Source organism: Polypterus senegalus, chromosome 5, assembly GCF_016835505.1.
Source record: "Polypterus senegalus isolate Bchr_013 chromosome 5, ASM1683550v1, whole genome shotgun sequence".
In the NCBI taxonomy this organism is placed as follows: domain Eukaryota; kingdom Metazoa; phylum Chordata; class Cladistia; order Polypteriformes; family Polypteridae; genus Polypterus; species Polypterus senegalus.
Genome location: NC_053158.1, coordinates 34,663,822 through 34,680,855, shown reverse-complemented (window position 1 = coordinate 34,680,855; position 17,034 = coordinate 34,663,822). Strand labels below are relative to the sequence as shown.

Genomic DNA, 17,034 nt, shown 5'->3' with positions numbered 1-17,034 from the left:
AGCATTTAGTATACAAACTAGAGTGCAGTGGAGGATATCAGAATCACAGCATTCTGGTATTCAGTTTGATTATTAAGGATTTTGTCTGGAAATCAGTCTGTGTAGGGGGGCATACTAAAATGAGTGCTGTCAAATTAGCTGAAGAAATTAATTAAAACCTAATTTTAGAGCCTAATTTTTTTCAACATAAGGTTGCAGATTTTCCATTTCACAATGTTTTACTTTACTAGATAGGGATTTTTGTTTAAGAAAGTTGGTTTCATTAGGTAGGCGCTATATGCTTGTATGAAAATACTTGTTACCAACATAATAGTTGATCATATCTGGACCAGTGTGAAAATATTTTAATTAAACATCAAGATAAAAGCTGAAAAACAAGCCTGTATTTGGCAGAATCTCGACCAAATATATTTTTATTACCCACATTCAAAAGTCTTAATATTCCATTAGCTTTTAAGAAATATTCATTTGCAAATATATTATGTACTGTTCTTGCTGACAGAATAGGCTCCATCTTCCTATTCCCCTGTGACCTGATTCAGACAACAGGTGGATTTCTACACAAGTGGCTATGCAGATGGTTTTATTTTTTCTTTCAGTATTCTTAAAATTCCCATATTGTAAAATATAAAATTAAACTATTAGCTGAGTGTTGTAGAATCCTGTACATTTAATTTTTTTGATGTTTCTGCTTAAGCCAAGGCTAGGAAAGTTTGTTACTGATTGCTCAGTGGAAAAACTTCACCTGCCTTCCATTTTAAATGAACTTCATTTCCACCAATGAGTTTAAGACCGTGTTACACTATTAGTGCTGTATAATAATAATAATGTCACAGGTCCAGAGTACAGTGAAATTCTTACTTGCACGTTCAACGATAGATAGATAGATACTTTATTAATCCCAAGGGGAAATTCACATAATCCAGCAGCAGTATACTGATGCAAAAAAAAAAAAAAAACGATAATGCCACACCATCTCTCTCTGGTACCGTGGTAAACACTTTATTTTATTGAATGAAAACCACAAATCAGGTTACGTTAAGTACTCCCTAGCCAGTTGTCATGACACGTTTTATTCAGTAGTGGGACTGAAGGGATAGAGAGGAGGAAGCAGCAAAGATTTAGAGATACCATGGGGGCCGTATCTGAGAGCAAGTATAGAGAAACTATTAGGCTTCAGCTTCTTCTGCATGATTTGTATGTCTGTCCATCTGGAATTACCCCCTTATAAATGTTGTTGTTCTTCTTTCAGCTGCTCCTGTTAGCAGATCATCTTTTTCCATATCCTCTGCCCTGTTGCTCTGTTACAACCATCACCTGCATGTCCCCTCTCACCATAAACCAAATGTAAATATTATAAATGTATATTTGTATACATACGTGATTTTTTGCTAGTCAGTTTGTCAGGGAAAAAGCAGGTTTGGAGAGCTTGACTAAGTTGTAGCACATGCAAAAGTATCTATCATTAACACTCCTTTTCTGTACTTTCTAGACATTAACATCTGTCTATTTGCTGACAGCAATATATGGTGTAGAAGCGTGGCACAAGCCTCTGATGTTTGGCTATTTGTTTGCGGATATATTAATAGCCATGGTCATTGGTAAGTTGAAGTCCTGAGCCGATATCCTTTTTACAAAATGGTACCTGTAGTTAATATATAAAAATAAAACACTTATCTGAAGTTGTCCTCTTTTACACTTGTGTAGTTGCTACATTTCACCACCAGATGGTAATAATACTGACAAAAATCCAGAATGAAAGTGTTATTTTTATTATTCAAGGAACTAAAATATTGTGTTTTTAAAGTAGTAGCATTAGCATTAGTAGTGCTCATTGTGCTTTAATGTTCAGTAGCATTAAGTCATGTTTACTCTTTATAAAGTTCAATGGGTCAGCAAAATACAAGAGGTTTTATTTTTAACTTGTAGCTTCTATTTAAAGACCACTCTCTATTTACCGTTTTGCTGTACATAATAAGATTTTGTTACTCCTTCATTGTTTCTGATACTAACATTGTACCTCTATGATCTAACAATTTGCTCAGAAATGAGCAATTTAACTAATGAACAAACATTCTACTTTATATAATATTATGGTAAAATAAGAAATTGCAGTGGATGTCTTATCTTTTAGACAAATGAAAAAGATCACATGCTACTGTTTTAACATACCTGTTAAAACAGTTCATACTGTAAGTTTCTGTGCAGTAGCTTGTCATTGATGAACAGACCATATACTTAATTTTACCACTCTTTACACTAAACTCTCGTCAGCACCCCTTTCAAGTAACACATGAGTGATTTTAAGCCAGGTATATAGGGCTGCATTGATTATTATGGGGGATCAGGTGTGTACTGTATGACAAAGTCACACTTAGGGGAATGGGCTTTAAAAGTAATTTTGAAGGAATTTTACAATAGCTTAATTGATTGTGCAGTAATAAGCATTGTTGCCTCTCCAGAAATGGGAGTTGGATTCACAGCCTAGTCACTGGGATCATACATTTTATAATATGAGAAGAGTGTACCTGCAAATATGGTTTTCTCTTGATACTTTGGTCCATGGACATACTGTACTTATCTGGCTAATTGGCAAATCTTGGCTATAATGGCTATATGTTAATGAAGCGTCTGATGAGCCATTCTGTGCATGGTTATCGTACTTGCTTTGTGCCTATTGCTGCCAGGATACACTCTTGTTACCTTATTACCCTTTGATAAAAGAGGAAAGCCTGCAGTGGGCTGGCGCCCTGCCTGGGGTTTGTTTCCTGCCTTGCGCCCTGTGTTGACTGGGATCGGCTCCAGCAGACCCCAGTGATCCTGTAGTTAGGATATAGCGGGTTGGATACTGAACTTATAGCTGTGCAGTCTCTGTGCAGTGGTACCAAAAGGCAAAGGTGTTGGCAAGATACAAGAATTTAAGGTAATGTTTTCTTTCAGCCCTTTTCAGTCAAACATACTGTGATGGCTATGTGATCTCATACAGGTGACTTGACACTGACAAACTACAGTCCAGACACACAGAGCGAGGTTTAATGTTGTCATTAAAAGCTCTCATGGTGAACGATTGTGGCTGTATGATTGAACACATTCTGTGACTGGCTGGCATCACTACGATTCCTTCCAAGAATGTGCTATAGGATGTTACTCTGTTCTTTTACATGTCCTACAAAAAGTGAGGTTAGAAACATAAAAGTATGTACTGATTTAAACAATATGTTGTAAAAGAACAACAATTCTATATCACAGATGTGCTCGACTGCAGTGAATTTTGGTATGAATAGAATTCATTGCAGATAACTGTGTAGCAGGGCGCTAATTTTCAAAAGCAATGGGTGTATACACGGCAGTCTGTTGTCTTTATATGTTACATAATTTGAAGTAGTTACAACTAAGAACACTTGGGTATTATTATTATTTTTTTATTAATTTTATTGCAATCCATACAAAGCAATCAAGTTTTTACAAAAGAAAAATTAAGTTAAGAACAGGTCGATCCCCACCCCTGAGAGAGAGAGCAAGCCAAACGGCGTGAAATTTAAGGCCTGTAAACATACCTAAATTAATAAATTCTCTGTGCTTTATGAGCTTATTTTAAAATATTACTGATTAGATCCTGCCATGTTTTGAAAAAAGTCTGTACGGATCCTCTAACTGAGTATTTGATTTTTTCACACATCGGTTTCCCACTGACTTAAAACAGGAGAGTTTGGGTTCTTCCAGTTTAGCAGAATAAGTCTGCGTGCCAAAAGTGTAGTGAATGCAATCACAATTTGTTTGTCTTTCTCCACTTTAAGCCCCTCTGGAAGAACCCCAAACACAGCTGTTAATGGGTTAGGAGGGATTGTGAGTCCAAGGATATCTGACAGGTAATTAAAAATTTTTGTCCAGAATAATGTTAATTTGGTGCAGGCCCAGAACATGTGACCCAGTGAGGCTGGGGCTTGGTTGCAGCGTTCGCAGGTTGGATCATGCCCTGGAAACATTTAGGAGAGTTTTAGTCGAGACAGATGTGCTCGATATATAATTTTGAGTTGTATAATTGTATGCTTTGCACATATGGAGCTCGAGTGAATTCTTTGCATTGCTACTTTCAACACTTGGGTATTAGAAACAGCTTCAGCTGTTCTACAGATACATATTATGAATATGAAGCAATAATACTCAATCAATATGGATGGCCAAGGGAGAAAAATGAATTACAAACAAAACCAAAAAAAAAACTTTGTAAGCCTACCCGTGCTGTAATTCCTAGTGGGATTTTTCTTTTCCTGTAACATTTGTGGCAGAAGCATACAAAGCTATAAAACTACAGTAGACTTTACACATACAGTAGACTTAACTTGCATTAATACAAGAATGATTTGCTTATACTAGAAAAAGCATTGTTCCCAATGTCAGACACTATAGGAGAAACACTGTAAGACAAGGGCCTTTTCAAAGGTAAATAACCAAACAGATAAATCCCAAGTTTAGGTACAAACGTCTTTTAAGGAACATAAAACAAGAACTTGCTAATATATTGTAGTTATATAGAGAAGCAAGCACAAGAATGGAGGTGTATAGTAAGTTAGTCAGTTAGTCATTGTGCAATCCGCTATATCCTAACACAAGGGTCTGCTGGAGCCAATCCCAGCCAGCACAGGGCGCAAGGCAGGTACAAATCCCGGGCAGGGCGCCAGCCCACCGCAGAGTATAGTAAGTATTTTATTTATTGGACAAATGCTTATAAACATAATTCTAATAATGCAAGTGGTGGGTCAATAATTACAATGGTTTAACATCTGATTGAGGTCTTGTTGGATTCCATCAAACCATCCTGCATCTGGATCTTTTCTCATGGAAACACAGCTAACGAGACCTGCTTGTACCCCAATTTTTACTTTTAGACCAGAGACTTTTTACTTCAATTGCTATGAGAGCAGCTTGTTTCCCCAAGTTAAATCAGAATTAAAAGTCAAGTTTTTTCCCTTAATGTTTTTATGTTTTTTCCTACTGTTGCTTATTTTTGAGGTGTGTTAGCCTGCATGTGGAAGGATTAGGCTGTTAGCTAAGACTTTGGGAGCAAAACATCCTTTAGAGAGTGAACCCACTATAAAATACACATGAGGACTAGAGGACTCCTAGAGAACTCTGTGGTTAATGGATAATGTGAAAGATTTTGTGAAGCAGTAAGCATTGGGCATGAAGGTGTCTAAAACCAAATTGAGCTATCTTGGAGATCATGCATGTTTGAGTATGAAAACCCATTTAACCATGATGAGGAAGAGGGTAGAAACGTAAGGCATAAGTCCATTTTGTGCTTTTTGTTGACATTTTTTATATTTTAACAAGAAGTTGCTCAGACTGATGTTTTGAAACTTCCCAAACTGTTTTTTTTTTTCTTATGAGTAGGTGGGTATACCAGTTATTTGCTTTGTGCAAGTGCATCAACAGATTCACAATAGATTATCTGAGGTTAATTATCAGCAAATTATTGAAAACAAATTGGATAAAAAACTGTAGTGGTTGAAATTAACAATATAAACTGGTGTGCAAATGGTTAGAGTCTAAATCAGATTTATTATAATAGGTTTCTATGTAAGAGTGTTTAGTGTCATTTATATCTCCTTAAAACATGTTAATCTATTTCAGGATTTTATTTAGGCCTCATCCAGGGTGACTTACAAATCAAAAGATACAATCATATTAAAATATGTGTGGGTGAGAAATATGGTCAAGTTTGGAAATCACCTGGCAAATGCCTAAGTTACCTATCAGTGACCAGACCATGGTTGCCTTCAAGAATGAATGTTAATTGAATAAAAAGATCATGATAAATCAAATTTAGAAAATTGTACAATGTATAGAGGTAATATTTATTTAAATAAAGAGGTGATTAAAGCTTTGAAATAATTACCTATTGCAGGCATAAGGCAATATTTATTTAAAGCTAAGGTTATAAGGTACTAGTTATTTAAAGATTTGATTAAAGCTTTAAAATATTTACCTTCTGCAGACATATAGCATTTTCCAAGTTCTTTTAAAGCTTCACTTAGTAAAATCTCAGTTAAACCACCAAATGACTAATGCCTTTATTCAATTATTGTTAAATACAAACTGGGTGAATCATTATGTGTAATGTGAAAATATGCAGCTTAAGCAATTAGAAAGAAATTTCTCAGAGTGTGGTGCTTAAACTTACAGTCTGCAATGTTGCATCTCTGAGAGATATTTGCATTAAAATGTTAAACCACCCATAAACTGATTGGCTGCCAAAATCCCATCCCATGTGAGTAATGAAGATGACGCAATCCACATATGAATGTATGAGACCTACACCTTAGATGTTTAGGAAAACTGCATATTTCAGTTATAACTAACTAACCCGTCACTTGTCTTACTGCATAGACTGCATATTGGCTCATTAGATGGCTCCTTCAGTTCTGTTCAAGTCAATCCATTGCTCTGTAGCACTCCTAAATGAGTACAGTCTTTGGACAGTTAACACATATTCACAAGAGCAATCTGATAACAGTAAACTTTCACTTTTTGTTGTTCAGATCGGGCAATTGACTATTCGATAAGTCACCCAAAACTGCTTGTTACACTAAAACTAAATGATAGTTTATTCATAAGGATAATAGAAGATAGATCTGTGAATGTATATATAGATGATGCACAATAACAAACAGCACAAATAGCTTGATCTTTTTCTCTCCTCTACAAAAAGGCATATAATTTATTGATTTGATTTCCTTAATTCCTATCTAAAGAATTACCCAGAAAACAAGTTCCAGGCTGGCTTTAAAATGGTCTAGTTTTTAACTAGTTATGCACCGTATTAGCGCCATTGATTTCTTCAAAGCTAATCTCCATAGATTTGTCCCCTTTCTTGCTTGTGCATCTTGGTTTACTTTAGCAAGATATGGACTTGTGAGGCACCTGCATCCAGTTCTGTCATGGATGGTCTTGTTGCAGGCCAGCACTAAGTTACCCTTTGGAGTAAAAGGCATCACTCCATCCTCAGCTCAGCCAGTCTGAGAGCATTGATATAATGATAACAATGGAGGAGGAGTGGATGCTTTGTCATTGGTCTTTTGGATGCTCATGAATCAAACCTTTTGGTTGAAAGTTTTTGCATAGTTTTGTCCATAATGGTTACCAGTAGTTGGGTTACTGCTCTTTGTCTACTGACCAGGGGCCTCATGTATAACGCCGTGCGTAGAATTCACACTATAACATGTCGTAAGCACGAAAGCAGAAATGTTCATACGCATAAAAAAATCCAGATGCATAAATCTGTGCGAACGCCAACTTCCACGTTCTTCCGCTACATAAATCCCGGTTAGCGTGAACAGTAAAGCATGTGCACGCGTCTGCTGTCCCGCCCCATCTCCTCCCAGAATTACGCCTCCTTGAATATGCGGATCAATATAAATAGCCCTTAAGTTCAGCGTTCTGTGGCAAAAGCATGAGGGAAAATAGAAGAATTTCAGCGAATACCAAGTGGAGGCAAGGAAAAACGTACTATTTGTTGGTTTAAACAGTGGTATGAACAACAAAAGGAAGTTGATCGAGTGATCGTAGAAACTCAAACATTCAAGTTCACAAAGTTGCACAGTGTCCGAAATAAAAAAAGTTGTCAGATGTCAAAGTCGCCGTGAAAAGGCAAGTCGTAGCCCACCGTCTGAGTGTCATATGAAAGCTTATTAGGGTACAGAGAAAAAATAGGCACACAGTGGGGAAAAAAGCACGAAACGTCAACTTTAATTTAGAAATTTCCACTTTAGTCACCTAGTTTATTTTGTCATTAAAGCAAAACATCATAAACTTCATCTTAAAATCGTTTAATTTACTAGTTTCTCAAATCCCATCATAACTAAAGTAGCACGTTAAATGCTTTGTTTTGTATTTGATCTTCTATGTGATATATATCATATCATTTTCATGATGATAGGAGTTAAAGCATGTAATTAAACATGGGAACACAGTGGCACAGTGATTGTTCCTGTCTTACGCAAGATGCTTGTTTTGCCGTGCACGACCTTCGATTAAATTTATTGCAGCAATACTGTCTCTTTCAAACGTACTAACCTCCAATTCCTGTCCTTCCTTTTCCTTCTCCAAATACTCAATCGCCACACAATCAGCTCTGTAATAGAAGTTAAGCCATCTGTAAGCTTAGAACGCAGATTCTTCAAAACTTTTAAGGAACATTGAAATATCTTCATTGTACATGTTTAGAAGAATACAGTGTGAGGCAGCTGCGGCACTGTGTCCTTCCTTACATGTTTAATTATTAACAATATAAATTATTTAAATGAGGTTAAAGTTTTATCTGTATAATATAATAAACGTATTTTGCTGCATTTCATCTTAAAAATGATATTGTCATCATATGTAAAAATGCGCTTTATAAAGTGGCGCAGGTTGTGTAATATTATAACTGTATCATAAGTTTACAGTGAGGTGATTATACTAATAAGTACAAACAGTTCTACAAGGAGCACTTGATGAACTGATTGACTGTGTTTATAGTTCTTAGGATGAAACTGTTTCTGAACCGTGGGGAAAGGCTCTGAAGTGTTTGCCATATGAGAGCAGTTCAATAGACAGCATGGCTGAGGCAGCGTGAGCTTGATACTTTATACCGATAATTCTCTTTCTACTCAGCTGCTGAGCTGTGATTCCCCACTCAGATACAGTGATATAAATACTCCGAGTGGGGTAGTGTGAGTAATATGGAAAAAGATGATCCGCTGTGGCAACCCCTAACGGGAGCAGCTGAAAGAAGAAAAAGATGGTGCAGTGAGAGTAACAACGCTAAAGCAGCTATGGTATTTAGAATACTTTGACCATTCTGTGGACCGTTATATTGTTACAGGTTAATTACAATCAGATGTCTTAAACTAATAAACAATATGCAGTTAGTTTCAGTGTATATGATAAAGCCGTGTCAGGGATGTGGATCTAAAAAAGAAAGGGTAATCACACAGGAACAGTAGCACTGCTTTGATGCTGGGTGCTGCCAGTTTGCAAAACCGAGAGGAGAACTTGCATACGCCAGGGTTGGAGCTACCGTGAAAATGTGTGTGGTGTGGAGACTGGCTCGGACACAGACAGGCGGACACCGATGGTTCACCAACCAACCCATGTTTATTATACGTTTTATAAGCAAAGTGTCACACACAACCCAGTACCCCTGCACCAATCACACTTCAGTCTTGGCCTCTCAAAATGCCTTTTCCTTTCCTGACCGCCTCCACTCCTCTCCTCTCCTCCGAGCTCCGTCCTCTTCCACCTGACTCTAGCCATTGAATGGAGGGAGGCGGCCCCTTTTATCCTCACCCAGACATGCTCCAGGTGCCTCCTAATGAGCTTCTGCGGAAGTGGCAGCCGTGCACCAGGAAGCACTCCGGGTGTCCCTGGTCTTCCTCCCCCCAGCACTTCCGGGTGTGGCGGAAGTGCTGAGGACCCGGGCTCTTATAGGGTTCAGCTTCCATGCTCCTTTCCTGTGGTCCCCATAGCCACCAGGGCGGTTGCCCCCTCGTGGTCTGGAGGAGGCGTAATCCCTCCTTTGGTCCTTCCGGGCATCCTGGCTGGGTACCACCCCCAGCCACTCGCCACAGTAGCTTTACGCCAAGTTTAGGTTTTATACATTGCGCTTTGAGCGTGGAAACGTTTGTACGCAACATTTTTGTGCATACGCACCATTTATACATAAGGCCCCAGGTGTTTAAATGGTGTGTCATGGAGACATCTCTAAATGTGTTTGCTTGTGATTGATCAGTGTTATTAGACAAGACCCAGAAACTGCATTCCAAAGAGAGGTGCTGTGAGGAGAACTGTTAGTTACTGGTCAGAAAAGAGGTTTTGACAGCTTCCTTTTATGAAAAGATTTGTGTGTTAAAGCAAAACAAAATAGGCAATGGCAGTCTGTCCTATTGTTTTAAAACTTTCAACATCTACATAAGTGCACATATTAAGTTAAACAAACATGATATTCTCAGAACTGCTTGGAACTCACACCAGACAAAGCATGAGTCCATTACAAGGTATGCACCCACTCACATTTAGACCGGTTTGGAATGACTAACTCAACCTGCATATCTTTCGGGATGTGGCAGGTAAACCTACACAGACAGACATATAAAGAGAATGTGCAAACTACACAAAGACACAGAGTGTGATTTGAACCCAGGACACTGGATCTGTGAGATACCAGTGTTTACTCCTGGTTCATGAAACACACAGTAAAATACATTTCAAATGAACACAAGAAAGCAGATGAATACTCCACCCAAAAATGATACCCTTATACATTACTTATCCCATGTAGTTTGTAGTGATGGTTGAGAAAAAAATTGAATCTTCATGTTTTTTGGAGAACATTTAAAAGCATGACCCCAAGTGAAGAGGCTTCCTGTTTCTGGACAATATTCATATTTTTTCAAGTTATTTATTTAACAGTATTTTGTCAAAAAGTGCATGTATTTTACACATTGTGAGCATTTGACTAGATGACTTGATGTGTGGATTATGCAACATAAGTGACACAAGATTTTTTTCCATGGATGCTCTTGATATGGCTTGTTGTTGTCCAGCATTGATTACTATTGGGTCTTGTCCCAGCAGAAACTTTATTAATTCTGTTCTCCATATAAACATGGGATGAATTTTTTTTTCTTGGCCATGACTACAAACTACATGGGGTAAGTAACATATAAAAAAAAAGATTATTTTGGGTGGAGTATTTCTTAATGAAGTTCTTTTAACATAAAATTTGAGTTAGAGCCAGATGACAGCTGAGAATTTTACAACATTCTAGTTTTTGCCGTAGGCCCATCCAGCTTTGAAATCATGGCAGCACTGGGCCTAAGGCATAAAATGAGGATCTATACTGACACACAAATACCCCTACTGACTGAATTTAGAGTTAAATAAACAGCAAGTATTGTTGGCAGACAAAGGTCATATGTACACTGGGCAAACTCCACAGTGCCAGGTCTAGTAACAAACCTGAATCCCCAAGGATTGTGAGATGTGAGCCAACAACTGTGCCAATGCACTTCCACCACAAATAATTAATTTCCTGAGTATGGTGGAGTATCATTAACAACGTCCACAATTACGTTTGCAGTATGGTATCAGATGAACAGAATACAAGTCAACATTTTAAATGAATGAAGTGGTTTCAGGTGATGGGTATATAACAGAGTAAACTTACTATAGTTAGTGCAAGGAAAACCATATTGACCAACACAAGGAGGAGCTTGGAAAGGCCCAATATGAAGGACAGCGCAGTTGGGTTTAAACAGGACTTTGTGTAACTAGTGACATCACAGTAATACACGGTAGTTTCAGTTTCAGAGAATTAACAAAAGGCCAATTGTAAAACTGCAGTTAGAAACAAAAAGACCTGGAGAAAGAAGAACAAATCTTTATCTCAATCTTAAGTGTCGACAACGTCTGCCTTTAAACTTTTCCTTTCCAGTTACATACATAAAACTAAATCCTTTATTTTCACAACTGCCGTGTACAGACTCTCCAGTTGCTGCTTGATGTTTACAACTCTTTAAGGCACCATCACCACCCACCCCCCCAACTTAATCCCACCATCTTGAAGAATGATCTTGTGTTGCACTTTATTATGGTATTGCTTAGATTTGTAGTTTTCAATAATTTGTAATACAACATATTCATTGACCAAGCACTGACCTTGGAGAAATTTTCCTTTTAGATTTTACAATTTCCCAGAGACGTATTTGTGCCCCAAAGAAAAAAAAAATCTTCCCATAAATAGTACTTTTCAAGCATGCACTTATACAATAAAAGTGTTGTTCATGGTCTGTACATGACAAGCCTTTGTGCAGAACAGAAACGAGCAGAGTGTGTGAAAGCCAAAAGTTTGGAAAATAGAAAACAAATGTGAGAGCCTGAAGCATCCAATTACACATTGTGCCTTAGTGGCTTTGTTAATTGAGGGGAAAAAAAGTGTTGAAGAATTTGTGCATCAGTCACGGATCTGTTACAAGGAGATGCCAATGAGAAGGAGCCATGCTGAATTTTATAGTGACCAGATGACCCTAAGCAGTTGCCTTCTGTTTCTCTTTACAGGCTGCAGTGTATTTCTGTCTCTTCCACAGACTCTGTACAATATTTACCAGTGAGTAACTTTTTAAGACAGAGCAAATCTTTTCAATTGAAAGGCATAAAGATGTGGTACAGATTGTCTTTTTAAGTTATGCCCACAATGGCACCCATTTTGGCAATTTTTAAACCTTTTATTGATATTTTTTGTTTACCTACCCTATGTGTATACAATATTTTAGATGTAGTTCACTGAAAACTGTAACTGGACAACTAGAGATAAACTTTTACAATATCTAACAAGAAGAAAACACAGAATTCATTCATAAGATCTATGGTGCTTTTCTGCTTCATTACCATTTATAGATTCTGTGAGACTGCATGTCTTGATGTTTTTGACAGTCCGCTAGTTGTATTACCTTACTATTCCTTGATGAAATGCTTAGAATTTAAATCAAATCAAATACGGTCACACACAGTACAATATGTAGTGAAATGCTTAACTGCTAAAACTCTGAAACTGTTCATTAAGTAGAATTAACTGTTAGCCTAGTTTTACACACCCAGAACCGACTCTCAATTAAATGATTTGTCAGGCATGTGCAATAATTTAAATCAGGACTGAGTTTAGTAATGTCACCAAAGACTTGTGTGTTTCATGTCCGTTTTTCTATTGTATTTCACTGCCTTTCCAGAGCAAAGAAACTTGGAACCCTCCAAAGAAATTCAATTTCCGAAGGCCTCCTTCCTCTTTTATCACCCACATTGTTGTTCCTATTATTAACAACATGGGCAAAAATATCACCAGAGGATATCCTTACTAAAAACCCCAGGATTTTCTTGTGGATGGTGGGGGTTACCTTCTCAAATGTTACAGTAAGTGCCCTGACAATCATATCCTGTACTGCCAGCTTTAGAAGTGTGTTACTGTGTAGTTGTGCATTGTTCTGTATAACCTACACTTAACATTGTTTCAGTACAGTAGCAGTGTTCACTATTTATATTTACTGAAAGCACATGAAAGTTTAGACAAGTTCAGTCCATTACTGCTTGGTAAACTTACTCTGCTTATCTGTTTTTCTTTGAAGAAATACTTTCTAACGCAAGTCTGAAATTTAACTGTAATCAACTTTTCCATCTGTGTTTTGTTGCAGAAAAATAACTTTCCCAAAAATGATATTTTTTTTTAATCTGTTACATGGCTGGAGTTTTTTTTAGAAATGGCTGAGGAAAAAATGTTTTTATGGAGAATGGAGATAAAATTCCTGACACAATAGCACTGAACAAACTACAGTATATAAACATATCCATAAAAAGACTCTTTACGTAAGTCATATAATCCTTGTCAGACATCCCGTTGTATGCTCACAGCATCTCAAACACACACCGTTTTAAAATACTGTTAAATAAACCAATCCTGGAAAATCCCCTTGTGAACTGCTGGGAAGTGTGTTTGAATTGAGGACCTGCCACTCTCCTCATTCACTGGGCGTTAAGCCATAATGCCACGTTTCGGGGTTTTTTAGCGGCACATTTTGAAACTAGACTGTTGCATTGACCTTCTTCTTGTTGAAGTACTTCAAATATGACATTTTCTACCTGGTAATACTTACACTTTCTTTTTTTTCCCCCAATTGTTCCCCTGTATTAGGTTGCACTCTGATTTGTTTGTATGGTGTGAGGAGTTGTGCTAGCGAATGAATGAGCAGGACCCTGAACGATGAATGAAGGGGTAGGCAGGTCTCCCATTCAAAAGATTTTTCTTCTTTTAAAATGCTCCCCAGCTGTTCACGAAAAGGTTTTTCTGGAAGTGGTTAATTTAGTGTTTAGTGTTTGGGATGTTGTAAGCATACGACTGCTTATCTGACAGATGGATTGTATGACGCGAGTAAAGTACAATTATCTTTTTTAATGGATGTTTTAGTATTCTGTGCTGTTTGTTCAGTGTTAGGCCCCATAGAAGTAAGTCTCCTATGACAGGACATTTGTTGATTAAAAATAATAAATAAAAGGAAAAAGAAAAGACAACACATAAATGAGCAATATCACAAAAAATAAAAAGGGAGAAAAAGTAGTCCTCAATGCCTGTACCCCACAATCCTGACTGCTGCTACAGAATGTTGTCACGGGCATTTGGAAATTGCTTCTAACAACAAAACCCTTTGCTATAATTTTTAAGTCAATTTTTCGCCCTTTTACATGCTGAACAATAATTTCCACATCTTTGTTAGTTTGCCATTATGGTTTTCTTAAATACCTTTTTGAAAATGAGGTTACATAATATTGTGTGAACCACTACGATTAATGTTTTTGCTGCTTCTTCACTATTACATTAACAAAACGTCATGTCCCCCGTGTAAACCCAGGTTGACTGTTACACCCATACTTGATATTTTTTTAATATTTGCTATTTTTAATTTAAATACAAATTAGGCGAGCTTCTTCATTTTCCAAGAACTGTTACAGCCCCCGGGTTTGGCTTGATGGGATGACACATGCAAGTTTCCAGTGTTTTGCTGGTTCTTTAGTACAACATTGATTTCCATGAAGTACAGTTCTTGTTAGGTGTTTTTATATACATACTGTATACACATATAACTACTAGCATCCTTGAGCACTCATGAGTAAACATTATCTGGCCTGGCAATTTATTTGATTTCAGTTTTTTTTAATTCTATTATCGCTGCTTTTCCAAAATCTCCAAATTAACTCATTTGAATACTATTTGATATAACTAGCTGGAGGTATCTTACGTTTTCATCAGTGAAAACTTTAGAAAAATATGAATTGAAAGCCTCATATAATCAGAGATAAATAAGACAAGAAGTCCATTTCTGTTAGTCTAACAAGGTGGATGGAGCTGTAGCCTAACCTGGCAGCAACAGGATCAAGACAGCTGTTAGCCCCGAGGACAGCAGTCTGTTACAAAACATATGCCCACATTCAGTCACATCGGGAATGTTAAACATCAACAGTAAACTCGCAGTGTGTCTATGGACTACACAGGAGGCCCTACTGTAAGCTCACAAGAACATCTGAAAAGTTAACTTTGTGTCTGTTCAGCCATTATTCCTCCATTCCAAGTAATCCATTCTTCCAAGTGTTTTCTTTAATTTGCATTAGAAGGTCTCGTGCATCATAGGGTTTAGTCACCCTCACTAGTACCTGGTACCTGGCTAGCCAGAAAATCAAACATGTTTATCTTTTGAGTGTATTAAGAAAATGAGGTACTTAGAGAAACTCTGCACAGAGAAGAGACTGGGATAAGAACTGCACCTGGCACCCTGGAGCCATACTAACCATCTTTCAAAAACAGTTGAAGGAAATATCCAAAAATAGCTGAGGTTTTCACCTTGCCTTAAATTTTTTGATGCATATTCTGTAATCTGTTTTGAGTAATTACTGCCAATTTTGGTCAATTAAAAACAGGACGTGGTCTCTTTGCATCTCAAGTCCAGAATTCAGAACAGGATTGAAGGTTTGAAAATGGCCGGAGGCTACACATGGGTGTGTGTAATGTGTATAGCACAGTAAATTGACACACTGTGCCCCACAAATGGCCCAGTCGCTTATCATATCACGGCTGTGGATTTACTCCTGGTACTCTGGTTTTGTCCCACTTACTAAACACATGTTCAGTTCAATGGTGACTTCAGGTTTGCCTGCTGTGGATGAATGTGCTCCAGAATGTACTGATGCCTGAAACCAAGTGGTGCTTACCCTGCTTTCTGCCTTGCAACTTTTCCTCTGGAGAAAAATTGGGTTAAAAAATGAATGAAATGGTACATTAGTAATTCAGTCAGTGGTTAAAAAGAGAAAAAAAGCCCAAGCATGTTAAAATCTGTTGTATATTTCAGTGGTTGCTAACAGTGCAAAGCGAATAGTATTGATGTAATATGCGCTCATTTTTTAAATTTAACAAGGCTGCAAATGCAGGCTTCTGTACCTTCTGAAATTATTTAAGTTTTATTTGGCATTGATTTACAGTGATCCAGCAGACATGTACTAAATGTTTGCATAGACCTGTTTGCATTATTTGCAGTCAGAAACTGCAATTCCCTGGTAATAAAAAAAATGGCATGACCTCCAGCAAAAAAGAAAACCTGCAGGGGCTAAAGAAACTATCAATGCTGTCAAGTGGCTGTGCTGATTTCAGTGCTCATTCCACAATGCTGTCTGCTTACATTCGCTTCTCCTAATTAATATTCGGCTTGTATGGCTTTGCCTGTAAAGTTCACTTTTCTGTTTAGGTTTTTTTCCCCCATCATCTCAGTCATTAGACAAAAAGCAAATAAAGGGTATGCTCAGCATGTTTATGTACGATGAAGACTGGTAAACAGAAGGCTACGCTGGGACCAGTTAAACATTCTGCTGATTCCTGAACTGAATGAACGGTAAAGAAGTAAATTTCTTGGTTACAGCATAAATGTAATTTTTGTTGTTTTGTTTTACATGTTGTTTGCTGCAGTGCAGGCTGATTGTTTGCCAAATGACCAAAACAAGGTCAGAAGTCATTCATTGGCTGCTCATTCCATTAGCTGGGACTGTTGGTGCCGTTTACATGGGGCTTGAGGTGCACTCGGAGTTTGCCTTATTAACTGGGTACACACTTCTGGTGACAGTAGCCCATGTCCATTACGGAATCTGTGTGGTAAGTAGCCAAATCTGTCTAATGTTGTAACGGCACACGCATAGCTGTAAAGAGTCCACTCTGTGTTGTCTGTCTTTACGCCACATATTCAATTGATTTCATTCTTTCATTTTTGAAACCTGCATACAGTATTCCATTTAAGGTTTTCAGGAAGATGGGGCATCCAGCCAGGAACCATCAAGAGATGGGGCGCCAGTCCACCATTGGGCACACACTCATTGTTTCAGTCACACCTTTTAAACATGATATTAGGATACAGCAGAAAAATAAACTACCCAGTGAAACCTCCATGAAAACAATAGGAATATACA

General features: G+C 37.6%; 1 protein-coding gene across 4 annotated transcripts in view; it reads left to right on the top strand.

The window, feature by feature from the left end:
• The window catches only part of LOC120530202 (ethanolaminephosphotransferase 1-like), a 66,831-nt gene that overhangs the window by 32,097 nt on the left and 17,700 nt on the right, over positions 1-17,034 (top strand). For 2 of the 4 annotated variants that reach the window (XR_005633919.1, XM_039754485.1), the window contains exons 6-9: positions 1,493-1,601; positions 12,100-12,148; positions 12,768-12,948; positions 16,541-16,723. Coding sequence is in view for 3 of the 4 variants with exons in the window: in XM_039754485.1 (XP_039610419.1) it covers positions 1,493-1,601; positions 12,100-12,148; positions 12,768-12,948; positions 16,541-16,723 (522 nt within the window). In the remaining variant the exon portion in view is untranslated. Of the gene's footprint in view, positions 1-1,492; positions 1,602-12,099; positions 12,149-12,767; positions 12,949-16,540; positions 16,724-17,034 lie in introns of those variants that run through there. The other 2 variants (XM_039754486.1, XM_039754487.1) reach the window with 2 other exon arrangements.